The 17,721-nt window shown below is 42.7% G+C and overlaps 1 protein-coding gene and 1 long non-coding RNA gene across 2 annotated transcripts; one reads left to right on the top strand and one right to left on the bottom strand.

The window, feature by feature from the left end:
- Positions 1 to 548: 548 nt before the first annotated feature.
- Positions 549 to 1,992, top strand: LOC119293724. Its single transcript, XR_005143194.1, has 3 exons — positions 549 to 723; positions 1,187 to 1,267; positions 1,760 to 1,992. It is a non-coding gene; the product is annotated as an uncharacterized LOC119293724 (long non-coding RNA).
- Positions 1,993 to 2,299: 307 nt separating this feature from the next.
- LOC119290758 lies at positions 2,300 to 5,273 on the bottom strand. The gene is made up of 6 exons (XM_037569405.1): positions 5,015 to 5,273; positions 3,913 to 4,069; positions 3,213 to 3,294; positions 3,082 to 3,129; positions 2,775 to 2,875; positions 2,300 to 2,687 (listed from the first exon to the last, which is right to left on the bottom strand). Exons 1-6 carry the CDS (start codon positions 5,175 to 5,177, stop codon positions 2,555 to 2,557), a joined length of 684 nt encoding a protein of 227 aa, XP_037425302.1. The 5' UTR covers positions 5,178 to 5,273; the 3' UTR covers positions 2,300 to 2,554.
- Positions 5,274 to 17,721: the final 12,448 nt, after the last annotated feature.

The following is a 17,721-nucleotide window of genomic DNA, read 5'->3' on the forward strand; positions in this document are numbered from 1 at the left end:
TCGCCTACGAGCAATCCTACTGGGCAAGGCGCCGCGAGGAGGACACGCGAAGGCGCCGCAATTCGCGGGTGGAGAGGTGTCGGCGGAAGGCATTGGCGAATGCGCAGTCGGATATCGTTGCAGCAGGTGGGAGGTCGTTCTTCACGGAAAACGATGATCGTTGGTTGGACATATGGCTCGATACCTCGGACGACACCGACGAGTATGATGATGGTGATGAGGATAGCGACTTGGAGTAGTTTTCTATCTAGTTGCGTTGTAGTTTATCTATGCTTTCGAACTATCTATCTAGTTGCACCGATGTAAAGTACCTCTGTATCGTTTTTCATTTATGCAATCTATCTAGTTTTTATTTATCTATGCTTTCGATTTATCTAAAAATAAAAAAAATATTGTGTGCCCGCTGCATTTTTTGCGCGCTTCTGGAGCGGCGCGCGCACGCTGCATTTTAGCGCAGCTGCTGGAGCCAGCGCTGCGCGCCGCGCCAAATCAGGCGATGGGCGCGCGGCAAACCAGTTTTTTGCGCACGGCGCGTTCGGCGCCTGTTGGAGATGCTCTTATATCAGCTAGAACTTGGCAATTTGAACAACTAACATAGTTTGGAACTGGAAACGGGTGGACATCGCATATGCACCATTTGTTGATGGATTCCAAGTATTCTTCGCCAACATAAAGAATTACGATACCGCCGCAGGAAGGCCTAACATGCAGAAATTCATCAAGGTAGCAAGAACACGACATCTTTCAGCAGTGTAGCTTTTGGAGCTTGGGCTTCATGAAGCCTGATATTTCAATATTCAACTTTAAAATTATAAAAACTGAAAAAAAATACACATTTACATAGGGATATATTCTACATGCTTTTAAATTTTCATGATGAAATACGTTAAGATGTGAGCTTCAAAAAACTCATGGATTTTTATAGTGAATAGTACATGTGCTAAAAATCCATGATTTTGAAATTTTTTGTGTAGCTCAAATATTTAACACATTTCATCATGAATATGTACAAACATGTAGAGTACATCTCAGTGTACATGTGTATTTTTTCCTGAAACTTTTTAAACTTAAAAAAAAATGTTTTTTGAGTTAAGAGCTCCATGGAGCCCAAGCTCCAAATGCAATTTCCGCATCTTTCAGTGTCTATGTATAGTAACTTGCTCATGAGAACGGGAAACATGTGTAGGAAATGAATGGCATTGCAGCGTATGTGCAGACCAAGCACGACCCTCAAGAACTGCTTGCTCTCACAAAGAAGAAGCTCGGGGTAAGGCGTTCTAGCAACGATTAACTATGTATCAATGCTATAAAGATGATGATCTCACGCCTGAATTACCAGCTCCGTCCAGACATACAAGCTAAGGATTTTGATTGGTTAAGAATGGTAGAAATACTTTTACTAGTATGTAGTTTTAGCGTGCCACACAAAATAGAGATCATTGGACTCTTATTTGAAAATACTACTCCCATTAAGAACACAGAGGTGATACTAATTATGATTTTGTATCGCATAAAACATTTATCAAAGTCTTGCCTTAACCAATTAAAGTACACTATGCTAGTGGTGTGAGAGGAGGTTTAACCTGCTCATCCACCAGTGTTTTAGTCATATCATAGGACTAAATTTTGTAGCATGTTCTTTTTATATGATTATAAAGGGATTTCACTCCGATCTCGTTAAGGAAGTCATTGTGTAAATTACTTATAGGACTAAACGTCTGCTGTGTTACTGATGGATTGCTGATGATTTTACGTGCAGATATAAGGGTTTTCTCCTGGATTTGGATCGGCCGATCCGATGACTGATGAAGCATTGCCAATGTATGCTGCGAGCGCAATCAATTGTTATGTACTGTGGCGCAGTAAATAAAATTAATACGCACCATCACGCGTACTACTATTCATACAAGGACTAGCTTGTGAATAAGTTACGTCGAATAAACAGCAAATTGCCTTGCCTTGGGCGCCAAGTTGTTCTTGCCAGTCGCAGTCGCTCCTACTATTACCCGTTGTTTCCGTTTCATAACGTTCGTTGGAACACTGAGAGCCAATGAAAAACATATTTCTTTGCATGCATTCTCCACATATCTTCTCAGCACAGCATACGCACGTTAATGCCCAGGATATCAGTATCCAGAACCAAATGGAAGATGAAACAACCTCAAAATTTGCACAGCCCAACAATGCGTGTATTTTTAAGCAACACGCAGTTCAAACGCACCAGAAAACCAGCTGCAATGGCTGCAACTTTTGGTTTTCTAAAGCAACTTAAGCAACACAATTAATAATACAACAATGGTGCCAGCAAGAAAGTGGTGTGTATTAATATTTATTAGATTAACTCGTTTAGCTACTAATGTGTCACAGGAAAACCTGCAACCTAAGCACAAGCACGAGTTCCAGGTTGACAACGAAAATGGTACAATAAAGTGGCAGAGAAAACCCATGATAAATCAGGTTGAATGGAGTGTACACATCTCTATCACATGTGCCGATAGGCTTCAGATCCTAGGTTTGATGGGAAGGAGGTGATCACATGATAAGATCTGACAAATTACTGAATAACCCGCATGGTAACAGGATTGTTCAGACAGAAACCCTTGTTTTTAGCAAGGAAGGCATTGGTTGCATCAGTCCTCGAGCCGAACTTTACCAGCACCATTCTTACAGGCTCGGGGACCCCAGCTCTGCACAAGCCATTGGTGGAATCAGACAAGGATGAATGGACTTAAATCACATCCTGGCTAACAAGGACCACTGCCCAAAAGTATTACTTGATAAAGTTTTCAAATGGAGGAGGTTCATAGTTAGTGCCGCACAAGAAACGTTCTATGTCATCAACTTGAGCGTTTCGAGGGACTCCTTGCAACAGTACCTGGATAGACCCAAACAGCAAAAACAAAGTAAATCAACTAGAAAATATCAATAGCTGCATTATGGATCTCATCAACATTAGCATCAATTAAACTGGAAATTGAAAGAAAAAAAGGTGGGCTTTCTTCTCCCTATTGCATTTCTTGGGATTTGCATGGTCAACAGTTGTAACACATACCAAACTTTAAAAGCAAATCTATCACTTACAGCTTTTCCATTCAAAGATATCTTGTGTTCCCACTCCTCAGGACTCACCTGTTGTATCCAAATAAAATACATATCAGTCTACTGGAAATTACTAATACCAAATGAGATAACGATAAAGAGTGTCGCCTTACCCTCTCAAGCCTGTACATGCGGCCCTGAATTGTTTGCCTGACTGCTGTCTCAAATGATTCCACCGAAGGAAACTTCAATAATCTGATCGAAACCACATTAATAAATCAGTAAGAGAACACTATATTTAGCTGCAAACCCATAACAACTTTAAAATGACAGAGCAATTAAACATGACATGCCATGCATTTAATAAAGACGGATATTTATATACGAGGAAATGAGTTATGTGTGTTAAGACAGGCTTGGTTAGTGTTACGCAGGGACATTAATAAGAAGAAACTATGTTTCCTGCATTTCAAGCAACACGGAAAAGTGAAATGTGAACGCCATGCTAGCAAACAGAACATAAATAAACAATTGCTCTAGCATACTGCATGAAAAGATCATGATTAAACCATGCAGACAGAATCGCGGGCCAACAAAAGATAAGGACTTGGAAACTAGTCTACTAAGTATAGACAAGGCTTCTAAATTCTTATGATAATATTCATGCCTTAACCACAAAACAAGGTTCACATTTCAAATGCTATCCTAAAAGGCTATTTCTTTTGAAAGGAGCTACTAGACTCAATTGTAGACTCCTGAGCATTACTGACTTCAGTAATACACATTAGAACAAACCGCTCATGCATATGCAGCCAAAAGCTCAAGTAAAAACAAGACATATAGATGAATTAGGGAGCAGAAAATAAACCGTACGCGCCCATGGGATAAAACCCCTTGTTGTAATCAATCTTCACATCATCCAGTGACAGTTCACATTGGTCAAGGTAATGGATAATGTCAGTCTTCAGCATGTTCTTGCCAAGACGGCCAACACCAGAAATACTAGTGTAGAACCTTCCATAGGTATGGCCTGTTGCAGTAGAAGTGTTACTGAAATGTACAACATGATGGTTTTCAAATATAAGAATCACAAAGTTTGCAAAGATATTACACCATGGAAAAAAAATTACTCTAAAGATTCCACATAGTGCAAAACAGCATAACTACTGCCAAAAAGACAGTACAAATCACATAGTGTACAACTAGCTCCGGCTATCAATAGGATAGTGGAGTAGCCCCCAAATGAAGAACACTCAATCTAACAACAGATAAACAGTAATTCATCCTCAAGATCCCATGGGAAGGACCACTCAGTTCTAATAATGTACATGAGAAAGGCAAATGACCTTTTCAGTTGATATTTACATCAGTTCAGAATGTGAAAACAACCTTCTCTTCAGCAGAAACAAAAAAGATCCAAAAAATAATGCCTCGAAAGTCACATACAGGAATCGTAAAAGGCATAAAGCTACAAATAAGAACCTTGAATTGATTCGGTATCATGATCATAACGGAAGGTGATAAAATGGCCATCGTTGCAAACTTGTCTGTATGCATTGTAATCCAACCCAATACCTCCTTTCCAATCACAATCAAAGGGAGGACTGGGCCTAATCCCTCTCAATCCAAAACAACTACTGATTTTCACACGCCACGAATAACCAACTAATGTTCTCAGTAAGATTACAGCACTATCTCGTATTTTAGGATTTATGATTCGCATTCCAAACGTTTGACACCCTAAATTCAGATGCTCGCAACAGGTTACAAAAATATGAACTCCGTCAGAACAGAGTTCCACCAGACATCAATGAACTACATGGTACATCATCCTACATTCCGCCACTCTTTCTAAAGCGGAACAGAATATTAAACCCTAAACGGCTAGACCTCGCCGGAGAAAAACGAACAGACTAGCATACGGGAGAATACCCACAAGTTCACGAGAATCACAGCACAAGGATGCGGGAGCTACCTTCGGCGGACGATGAGTCGTCCTGTGATCCCGCTACGGCGCCGGATGCGTCGGTTGAGAAGAGACGAGAGGATGCAAGGGGAAATGCCACCGAGATCGAGCACGAGCGAGCCCCAGAGGCGGTGAGGGCGCCGCGGAGGGCGGCGGCCGCGAGCCTCGACATCTCTCCGGCTACGCAGCGGCGGAGGAGTGGCGGCGTTGGGCGCTGGGGTTCGGGAGAACGATGCGAACGGACCCCGGATGGGTTTCACTGACATGCTGTAGCAACGTATCACGGGCTTACGCTCGATTCGGCCCCAGCTATCTAAATGGGCTTTTGTGCTTGGTCATAGTAGTGGCCTTTGTAACTAAGCACACACAAGCATCAATCTTGAGTTACGCAAAAAAAAAAAAAAAACATCAATCTTGAATACCGAGGCAGTTTTTTTCCAGGGCTTATCCCCTAGGGCTTGACGGCGCTAGGGTTCCACACCTTCCCCCGAAGTCCACGTAAAACCTACCTGTCGGCTGGAGTTCCGGCCGCAGGGAGTCTACCTTTTCCTGCTAGAAGTTTTTCTGGCGGTTTTGCATGGCGGATCTACCGCAAGATCAAGCTGCTCTTGAGGAGAAGGGAAGATTGGAGGGGAATCGATCCACGAACCAAGTTGTCAAGGATGGACCAGATCTGTCCGGGGCAGCAGAGGAAGAGGGACGAGATCCAGATGAGGTGGAGCGGGACCCTCAAGAGGAAGGAGAAGAAGGGGGATACTATGGGCCAGAAGCAGATATTGAAGATCAATTTGCTGGGATGAATCTGCATGGAGAAGAGACAGAAGATATTGATTTCTCTAGCGAAGTTGATGATCTGATCAAAGAGGTGTGTTGGCTAGGCATATTCAGGGTTCATACTACACGTCCGTTTGGGCACTCGGCATCGGTGAACCAGATGCGTACCGCATGGGCTGTCGCGAAGGGTGTAACCTTCAACATCAAAGGGCCAAATTTGTTCCTAATTCAGTGCCATTGCCTTGGTGATTGGAAGAGGATAATGGATGGAGGGCCCTGGCTGTTTCAGGAGCGCCGGTAGTTATTCAAGAGTATAATGGATTCTCAGATGTAGCTTAGTACAAGCTCAACAAGATCCCGCTATGGGCTGGAATCAAGGGACACCCATCGGGTTTGACTGCCAAAAAGGAGCTAGCTGAAAAAGTTGCAGCTAAGGTCAGAGGGCCGCCGATCACAGTTGTCGTTACTGAGGGGGTTATAAACCCTAGCAGTACCCTTTGGACTAGGGTGTTCTTGGATGTTAATGAGCCTTTGGTCCGGTTTGTCCCAATAATTTTAAGAGAGAGCAAGATGTACTCAGTGTATTACGAAAAACTTCCCGACTTCTGCTATTTATGTGGCTTGATGGGGCATATTATGGAGGAATGTGGCGATGGGGTTCATGATCCCAGATGCTATGAATGGGGTGATTGGTTGCTCTGGACCCCGGAACATATACCGGGAGCTCCATCAGAAGGGCGCGATGGGAGAGGTAGAGGGGGTGCAAGGGGAAGAACAGGTGGGAGAGGAGAAAGAGGAGGAAGGAAGGGAAGAGGAAACCCGATAGGGGGCAGACATATCAGAGGTAAAGGAGAGGCAGCAAAGGATATGGACCATGCTCAGTTTGGACAGAGTGGAATGGGGGAAAAGAGCATTCGCAAAAGGCTCGTTTCCCCCGATGAGACGCTGAATGTGAGGGGACAACCAGTCCCAAATCTTGCAGGCAAGGTGGCTGATACAATCCTATTGCTGGAGGGGGGTTCGGCCTCAACCAGCCAAGATGGAGGGCAGGATACATCGGGCAAGGTGCCGGTAGTGAAGAGAAGGAAACGGGGAGCTAATGGGGATGTCCAAAATGATGAATTGATGACTGAGGCGGCCTCTCTTGAGGAGGACCGCCGAACCCAATGAATGCCTTGTGTTGGAACTGTCGTTGTTTGGGCAATCCTGCGACAGTTCGAGAAGTCCGTGAAATAACGATGAAATTTGCCCCTGTCGTGCTATGCTTAGTAGAAACACAATTGTCCAGTGCACGCGTCAAGATCTTAACTCAGACTTTTGGTTATGATAGATCATTTGTTGTTAGTAGCTCAAGAAGGAGTGGAGGCCTCTGGAGGCCTTGATATTTATTGGAATGATTTAATAAAGTTAGAAGTTACGGGCTACTCGAAATATCATGTTGATACTAATATTTCAGCTCTTGGACCTTCCGCGTATACGGAAAAGCACAGGTTGCGGAAAGGTACAAAACATGGGACACCTTGTGTTCTATCTCTAGAGACTTCACGCTGCCATGGGTAGCCTTGGGAGATTTTAATGAAGTTCTTCTTCAAACTGAACATGAAGGAGTAAACCCTAGAGTTCAAGGGAAACAGAGGGATTTCGGTATGCCCTTGATATATGTGGTCTAGTTGATATAGGACACAAAGGCAGGTGGTGGACTTTCGAGAAAAAAGTGGCGTGTGGAACTTGTACTAGAGTCCGCCTCAACCGTGCAGTTGCAAACGCTGCATGGAGTTTGGTTTTCCCTTTTGTTGTAGTAAGTAACAAGACGGCAGCATGTTCAGACCATGGGCCTATTTTACTGAAACTAACTAATGAGGAGGATGCTAGCAGGAGGCCGAAGAGCTTGAAGTACGAGGTAATGTGGGAAAGGCACCCAGATCTGCAATCCTTTATTGAAACAAACTGGAACGGAAAACCAAAAGGATCTACGGCTGAAGAGGTCAGGGACAAATTGAGGGATCTCAACAAACACTTATTTAGCTGGGACCAACACATATTCGGCAGTGTCAAGAGGGAGATCAAGCAACTGACCAAAACCGCTTGAGGTGTTAGAAAGTGTCTCAGGATGTACATGACCGAGCCACCTTGAAATCAAAGTAGTGGACAGGCTGGTAGAATTATAGCACATGGAAGAGATCCTTTCTAGACAGAGGTCTCGAGTGGACTGGCTCACATACGGTGACAGGAACACGAAATGATTTTAGCAAAGAGCATCAATGAGAAGGAGGAAGAACCGGATCAAGGCCTTGGCTAGGCCGGACGGGCAGTTAACGAAGAACGTCGACGAGCTAGAGTCGATGACTACAGATTTTTACAGAAGTCTCTATACTTCGAAGGGATATGTGCCAACATGCATGAAGTTATTGATTCGGTTCCCGTGAAGATCACAAATGACATGTGGGCACAACTTGATGCGGATTATACGGGCGAAGAGGTGAAAACAACACTTTACCAAATGTTTCCTACACAGGCCCTGGGCCTCGACGGCTTCCCGACACACTTCTTCCAGAAAAAATTGGCGGGGTGTATGGAGAAGAGGTCACTAAAGCATCCTCAAGATTGTGGAGGGGAAGGAGAGTGCGGAAGGTATCAACCAAATGTATCTTGCATTAATTCCGAAGATAAAAAAACCCGTCTCTGCTATCACAGTTTCGTTCGACCAGTTTGTGTAATGTGCTCTATAAAATAGCTTCCAAAGTTATCGCTAACCAACTGAAGAATGTACTCCCGAGATTATTTCAGCAGAACAGTCCGGTTTTGTACCCGGTTGGATGATCACTGATAACATTATTATAGCATATGAATGTCTGCATTTTATGAAGCATGACAAGGCAGTCAAACACCGACATTGTGCTCTCACATTGGACATGATGAAGGCATATGGTAGATTGGAATGGGCGTACCTGAGAGCAGTAATGTTAAAACTAGGGTTTTCTCAAAGATGGGTTGATATTGTTATGAATTTGGTCACCTCAGTCTCATACTCAGTTTTATTCAATGGAAAAAGTTGGAGTAGTTCAAACCTAGTAGAGGAATCCGTCAGGGAGATCCTATCTCCCCTTACCTGTTCTTATTGGCAGCGGAGGGACTTTCAGGCCTATTGAGAAATTTAAGTCAGTCATCTCAACTTTGTGGGATACAAGTGGCGCCCTCAGCTCCACCTGTTAACTATTTGTTATTCACAGATGATAGCCTGCTGTTCTTTAAAGCAGCCGGAGGAGGGGCGACTGAGGTGTCAAACCTGTTGGAGAAATATTGCCAGGCTTCAGGTCAGAAAATTAATCCATCTAAGTCCTCTATCTTTTTTAGTAAGGGATGTCCAACCACTACAAACGATGAGATTAAAGGTATACTAAATGTGCCAAATGAATCCCTGAACGAAAAGTACCTAGGCATGCCATCGGATGTAGGTACTTCTAAAAATGGTGCATTTAAGTATTTGAAGGATAGGTTGTGGAGTAAAGTGAGGGGATGAATGGAAAAATGTTTGTCTTCAATAGGGAAGGAAGCCTTGGTGAAGTCAGTGGCGCAGGCAGTTCCAATGTTTTCAAGTCATGTTTTCAGTTACCAAGGGGTCTTTACGAGCACCTAAACAAGCTAATAAGACAATTTTGGTGGGGAAACAAGGAAGGTAAACATAAGCCAGCTTGGGATTCTTGGAAATCTATGACTCAACCCAATTCATGGGCGGGCTAGGCTTTCGAGACTTCGAGCTTTTTCAATTTAGCTCTCCTGGCAAGGCAATCCTCGCGACTACTTCAGCAGCCGGAATCCTTGTGTGTGAGACGTTTGAAGGCCGTCTACTACCCTCAAAGAACAATTCTGGAAGCTGAGCTTGGCAACCGGCCATCACAAGTGTGACATGCTATTTTGGAGGGAAAAGATGTCCTCAAACAGGGCTGATTAGGAGAATTTGAGACGACTCAACAACAAGAATATAGTGGGATAACTGGATACCAAGAAATGCCACAATGAGGCCGCTAGCTTGCCTATCGGCTAACCCTCCAATTATGGTGAATGAGCTGATTGATACACATAATGCGGAATGGAATAGAGGATCCCTTGATGCGACTTTTGTTGCGGCAGATACAACAGCAGTTTTAACCATCCCGATCTGTACTAGGCAAATGGAGGACCATTGGGCTTGTAATTTTGTGAGGAATGGCTTATTCTCAGTAAGATCTGCATACTGCATGTTGGCTGACACAAAACAGCGGATGGGAGAATGGTTAGAAGGAAGAGCAGGCTCATCTGATTTTGAATCTAAAGTCAAAGCATGGACAACTCTATGGTCTGTCCAAGTGCCAGGGAAAATACGCCAATTTATGTGGAGACTGTCGAAGCACACGACCCCGGCGGAGGAAGTAAGGCACAAGAGGAATATGTCAGATGATGATAAATGTCAGCTATGCGGAATGAGGGATTCGTGGTGCCACTCCCGTTTTGAATGCTCAGTAGCTCGATGTGTGTGGGCTCTAGTTGGTGCATATATAATGGATTATATACAAGCATCGATGGAGCCGAGTGCCAAGGTGTGGCTATTTTCAGCTATAGAACATCTACCACAAGATAGTCCGGTAATGATGGTTGTGACTATGTGGCCGATATGGTGGGCTCGACGCGAGGCAATCCACGAGGGAAATTTGCAGAGCCCGCACGCAACACATTCTTTCATCAAAAGCTTCATTGGCAAACTTGCAAATATTCAGACTCCGGTTGGGAAAATAGCATATGGTCCAGCTTCAGTTGGGCGTCCTAATGGCATGCAAGGGTGGACTGCACCCGAACCTGGAATGGTTAAAATCCAAGTTGATGGTGGAATTTCAAGAAAGGGCATAAGAGGGGCAGCCGCAACCGTTTGCAGGGATCACACAGGTCTTTTCTTAGGCTCTTTGGCAATGGTCTTCAATGATATAAATGATCCACCCATGTTGGAAGCGTTGGCATGCCGTGAAGCTCTTGCCCTAGCACTGGATCTATCTATGGATCAAGTAGTTATTGCATGTGATTGCAAGACAGTGGTGGAAGAGATTAAGACTGGGACAGAAAGGAGATATAGTGCTATCATAAAGAAGATCAAAGCCCAGTTTAGAGAGTTTGCAAGATGTGAATTTATTTTTGAAGGTTGTCAGGGGAACGTTGACGCCCGTAACCTAGTTAAGTTATGTACTTCTTTAGTTGCAGGGCGCCATTTGTGGCTGGGTTTACCCCATGATCCCTTTGTTATTCCTGTAAACCGAAACATTAGTCAATAAAGTTTGGTTTACCACTCAAACAAAATCTCAAATACCGAAGCTCATTTTCTAAAAAAAAAAATACCGAGGCTCACAATCTGGCTAAGCATACTTTCTAAAAAAACTCTTATTGAATCGCGCCCGTCTTTCAAAAAAAATCTCGCCCATCTATCTGACGCGCGTGCGAACCGCCGCACGGCAGGACAGGCGTGCGTACATCTGCTTATTAGATTTCCCCCCTTGATTCTTCTACAAGTAAATTACACCGGTGGTGCTAGAACTTGGCACAAACGGTCACTTTGGTGCTAGAACTAGTGGCATACATTGAACTGGTGTAGTAAGTTGGCTCGGACATGCAAATGCGATGCAAATCATGTTTGTGTACGCCTGAGCCGCTGACTAGGCGTGCCAGCATGGCGTGGGCCCCACTGTCAGTGACTGGATGACAGAGAGGGGGCGTATGGCCAGTTTTTTTTGCAAAAACCCTCTCGATATTATTCATTTCTTGCAAAGAAGCCCCTGCCGATGTTCGAGAAGTGGCATTTCATTTTTTTTAAAAATAACACGAAAAACGAGTCCCCCGACTCTCGAGCCAATGACCTGCGGCAATGGCAAATCCGAGCAACTCCATCAGTGCACCCTTCATGTGCTCCATGGATAACTACACAAGACTAGTAAGCTTGCACGTGCAATGCACGTCTCAAGTGCAATCAAAACATTTGTTTAATACTCCTATTTACATAGGTTTCCACTTAATAGTGTTTGTTCTGGTAGAAGAAAACCAAATCTCATCTGCAAATGAAGAAGCTGCAAATAGATTAAAGATCAATGTGTTATGTAACATTGTAGCTTATACCAATAAATCAATTATTAGCTATTTTTGTGTTCTTATTATCCATGTGCTTCTACCCTTGATGCCTATTAGACTTCGGCCTAGATCCATGAATGCATTCACAAAGATTTTGTATTATAAATCCCCTACTCATTTTTTCATCTATATCCATGAACGTATTCATAGAGATCTTTATATTATAAGTTCTGTTGTCGAAATAGACAAATCTGTATGGCTCGGACTTATTGCACAAACAGACATGTCTCGCAATTGCAATCTCCACCCGTAATTCATGTTGAACACTCTTATCTCTTCGTTTTTGTGTTTGGAGATTTTAGTTCATAAGCTAAGTTCAATAGAAGGAGATATAACCATTTAGCTATAAATCAGTGCACTTCTCGACCCTTATAAATCAGTGAGCTTTGAAGCAGATGAGTTAGCTTGGAATTCCTACATTTGAGAGAAAAAAAAGGAGTAAGACTGAGCTGAGGGGATGCTTCTTTTAAGTAACTGAGCAAGGCAGATGGTGAAGCATGTAGATACTGAATAAGACAGAGCAATATGGAATGTGGGCATTTTTGGAGGCAAGGGAAGCAATAGCATCAATCAGTGCAGAGAATACAGATTGTTCGATGAACTTTGCCTCCTTCGACGTCTCTCCTACTTCAGTTTTAGCGAAGTGCTCACTTCCAGCAAGGTCAACCAACCACATGTGGCTTTTACTACTTTACCCAGTCACCAAATGCTCACTCCTGACAGTCACCAAGCCACAAGTTCCATAGTGAAGGTTTTCTCTATTCAAGTTCACCCATATGCAAAGGTGCATACATTGAGTAATTGATCTCACGATGGCAAGATCTTAGCAAATACAACCTGTGAACAAAACAATTAGAATACGACCAATTAAGTTAAAAACCCTCTAACAATAGAAGCATATCAAAAATATATTCAGCAAAGAATGCATATGCTTATTATCATACTGAAAGACTCTCCTATTCAAAATTTTAATATGTCAGGGTGTCTAGAAGCAAATACAAATTAACAAATTATCATGAATGTGGTATCGATAAAATTCAGTTTGTAAGAACCTTTTGAAAATCCAAATTTTGATGCTCCATGTTATTTTATAGGGAAGAAATTGCCTGAGATTTTGGGACAAAAGTTAGATCAAAGAGCGGTGCTGACGGCCAGCTCCCGTGAGCTGCTCAACCTAGGTTGTTTGCTCAAAGATGCAAATGCAGATAGAGGCTATAGAGAGAGATGGGGTGCAGAAGCAAGGTTATTGTGTGAATATAGTGTACATGTTAGACTGAGAAAATATTTTTCAAAATAGCCACTTACCAAATCACCATCTAATGTTGACAACAAGTAAGCATCTGCAGCAGCTATCCCTTCATGCATTTATCTATTTGTAAGGACAAAACATGGATTGGATCATGGGTTTTGCAAAGTGATATTCTAGCAAATCTGCAATCAGTATATACATATAAGTAAGAAAATCAATGAAATTAACACTTCTAAAACATAAGAATAATGGTAGACATATAGGAACACATTTTAACATCTCGTACAAGCCTGTTGATTTATAAAGGATGATTAGTCGAGTATGTGTTGTTCTAAACAGTTATATTGTGTACAGTGGTATTTTTTTTACAGAAGAAATGGACAATGTACGTCTGCCTACTCCTCCCTGGGGATCTACCAGCTCCACCAGATGCTCTTGCGCTGGCTGGTAAGCACTTACCTGCTCTCACTGATCATCCTCACAGTCTTCCTCTGCACCCATATCATCGACACGAGCATGTTGCGCTGAGTGTTGTCTTTCTTCGGTTTGATCTCCTGCACAGGGAAAGAATACCACAACTGAGTGTACACCAGGCCAGCATTCAAAAAACAAAATGAAATGTGTTTTGACAAAAAGAACTTATCCAACAATTCCAGTGCATGCTGGCATACATACCCTGAGCTTTTGAAGTCATGCTTATATGAAGCCTCCTCCCTCCTCCGTCCCCAATTTTGCCATGAGGCCAATGATCCATCAAGCCGCCTCACTGTAATCAGAAGTAGTACTTTCGGTTGCAAGAGAAGAAGTATCTACAACATAGGAAAGGAAGAATTGAACTTTATCAAAATAATAACAAGGAAGGCAACAAACAAAAGATATGGTTAAAAGCCAAATATGTCCAAGTAGGCAGCTCTGTCCTCTATGAAAAAACAAGTCAGACCTGGATATGTCCAATTTTAATATATCTCAGAGCCAAACAGACAAAGTGAAACATCATTTTTTCCTTGTTACTGTCAACGCTGCATATTCGTACATTTTCCACCGTCATGTAGGCATCACTAATACGTAACACATGAGAGAGGATGATCCTCGAATCCGATCTGATCACCAACTGTAAAAAATAAATGACCAGATAAGCATCGCATTCATACAATTAATCCATCAAACCTTAATTAGTACGTAGGAGACATGTGGTCACCACACTCTTAGCATATACATGCGCGGATAAGTTATAAAAAGTATCTTGTTATGTTATGTTAAATCAAGGAAACCAGAAAGAAACATTTCTGGATGAAGTAATAAAGAATAGTTGAATGATGCAGCATGGTGCACAACTGCGTGTTTACATGGGAAAAATGAATAGATGGAAATGTATTCAGAATACAATAAGTTCGAGCCTCTGTATTAAAAGGGAACTCATATGCTCCTCACGAGCTTTGCTGGAGAATGTTTCAATGGGTTTATGAAGAACTTTATCGTTTCTAGAAAAATACAAGCTTAGTTTGGAAAAATAAATATCAAAATTACCATTTAAAAGAATGCATACATATATATATAGACACACGTATGCACTTAGTTTATCCATCGAGTGGATTAAAACTCCAGTAAAAAAATTGGATTCAATCCAGAGTTTTCAGCCATCCGCCCTCATCGGTTCCTCAGATCAAGAATACAATCTTTGACCATACCTTCGCTATAAATATCAGTTGTTCATAATTTAATCTTGGTTTGGCTGCAAACATCAACAGATGTTGTAGCTAGATTTTGATGCTTTATGACTGACCATGGTAGGAGCTTAAACTGAAGAACAAAAATATCAGAAAAAGGAAACATGTTAATTATAAGGCAAAAAAGTAGATCAAATGAGCATTGAAAGTATTTCTACTTGTTCTTGTGTGAGTACCATCTAATCTCTACACATTCACTGTAGTAAATTATCTATGTAACAGAGACCAAAATTTTGCCTCCCAGAATCTAACCAGAGACCAATCAAATACACAAAGAGGATCCCAGAGTTAGTAATATTACGACAAAAAATTCTGGTATTAGAAAAGTATTATTTTCATGAAAAAAATGATGATACAGTTTTACCTAACAAATTTGAATGACCTCTTTTCTAAAGGAAACAATCTGAATGCTCTTTTGTATGTCATGAGCCAAACTTAGACTGCCCGCTATCTAATATGCCATCGATTTACTAACAGATATAGTAGTTCATAACCAACCAATGGGCAATACCTGATAACATCATGGTAGAACATTGATGTAGGCACCGACATTGAAACCAAGAGGACATTCACGCAAGAGATAGCGGTGCCAGGAATAGCCGTATTTGAAACTGTGAAGATCCTACACACTACCCCAAATATACGACTTGTTAGCCGGATCGCCTCTTGCTCCTCCCGCAGAAATCACCTTCCCTTCTACGTTTCCTCATCTCATACCTGCAATACAAATAACCTCCTCCCTGTGAGGCAATTCCTGGAACACTTTTTTTTTAAAATTCCTGGAACACTTGAAGGGTAGGAAAACAAACTGTCCTGGAGGACGGTTTACTTACATGTCAATGACGCCCGAACCGAGCCCAACGGACAGGGCATCAACGCCTTCCACACCATCACCGTGGAGAAGCTCCATGGATACTCACTAAAGCACGACGACGATGTTGCTGACCTTGATGATGGAATCGAACGGTAGTGCCTACTGCGTGAGGTTGGAGATGAAACACCTAGCAGATCGCCTTCGCTGCTGGCTGCCTGCACTTCCAGAGAAGTGTGCATCTGAGGCGGGGGCAGCAGAGGAGGACCAGCGGGGGGGCTGCTCATCTGCTCACGCTCGCGGCAGCGGGGGCGGCGGCGGGGGCCAACCGCGCGCGGCGGGGCGGCGGCGAACCACGTGGGCACGGAGTACGGCGGGGCGGCGGCGAACCGCGCGGGCCGCAGGAGGACGGGGGCTGCGAACCGCACGTGGGCCGTGCTGTGGAGGCCGATGGGAGGAGGAGGAGCAGGAGGGGGCGTGCGTGCCTGCGTTGATAGTTTTTTCTTTTCTTTTTCGAACGCCTGGCTTAATTAGCGATCGATGGATCAATTATTGGGTTAATGCGTGGCTTGTAGCGTTAAACACAGAAGGATTAGGAGTCATTAGATCTCGTAAATGAATGGGTTAGATTGTTTGGATCTGCCCCTCTTTTCCTTTTATATATAACTACACAAGATGCATTTAAACGCAGGCGCTCTTGGAGCCAAAATGGGCTGCAGTCTGTGCGACCCATTTGGACCTGCTTATTTCTTTTGGAAATTTGTAATGCAAATATTAACGCCCACACGTGTGGCACGAAGCAACATGGCCCAAACACCTCCAGTATCCTTTATTTTGCCACATCAAAATAGATGACATCAGCAAGAATCTTTTTTGTTTTCGGCATAAAAATGTTTTATCTCCTAATTAATAAATCGGTTTTCACCATTAAATCCGTCTCGACGAGATCTTCAAAACTAGATCCCATGTTGATATCTTTCGATGAATTTTTTTTGACCAAAAGTTGCCATGATGTTTACACCATAGTTGCCATAGTGTTACACTAAAATTGCCATGTGGCAAATTTAGTTTATAGAGCGTGGCAATTTTAGTATTTTGACCATGGCAATTCCAGTACTTTGACCATGAAAATTATTTTTTGTATGAACCATGACAATTTTAAGTGCATATCATGGAAATTTTAGTTTATGGTTCATGGCAAGTCTAGTTTCTTAATTCCCCGTTTTATAATATGTCAAAATTTACTTTTAAATGTAGAAGAAAATAGATAAAACATATCATGGCAATATCAGTGTAAACACCATGACAATTCATGTGCAATAGACATGGCAACTTTTAAAAGTCATCGAAACATATAGATACGAGATCTAGTTTCGAAGATCTCGTCGCGATGGATTTTATGGTGAAAACGGATCTTCAATCGATTTTTTCATTAAAGATATAAAATAGTTTAAAAACTGAAAATCCAAAAAGATTCTCACATGCATGCATGCTGTGACGTGACGTAATCTTTGTGTTATAGGACATGTGGCGGGTGTCGCTCCCACCATGCGTGTAGCCGTTATTAGCGTCCATTTATAAAAGGTATGTAAACGATATGAACAGCTCGACGCAAGGCCATCCATGAAGGGATTTTTCAAACACCACAAGCAACAAACTTCTTTGTCAAAAAATTCATATCAGAGTCGCAGGTATTGATGACAAGCAATCAATTCCCAGGCATGGAGGCGCGCCTCTTGTACACCCAGCCCGTCCAAAAGCACCCCCAACTGGCTTCGCAGAAATCCATGTTGACGCGGGTGTGAGAGAGGGCAGAGGGGGTTCTGCTGTTTCAGTGTGCCGGGACAGGCAAGGTAACTACCTGCGAAGCTCGGCACTAGTGGTTGCAGGTCTTGATGATCCTTCAGTATTAGAGACTATTGCATGCAGAGAAGGGTTGGCGCTAGCAGAAGACCTCAATTTGCATAATTTTGTCATTGCTTCAGACTCCAAGAAAACAATAGCTGAC

This window comes from Triticum dicoccoides, chromosome 4B (genome assembly GCF_002162155.2).
Source record: "Triticum dicoccoides isolate Atlit2015 ecotype Zavitan chromosome 4B, WEW_v2.0, whole genome shotgun sequence".
NCBI classification, from domain to species: Eukaryota; Viridiplantae; Streptophyta; class Magnoliopsida; order Poales; family Poaceae; genus Triticum; species Triticum dicoccoides.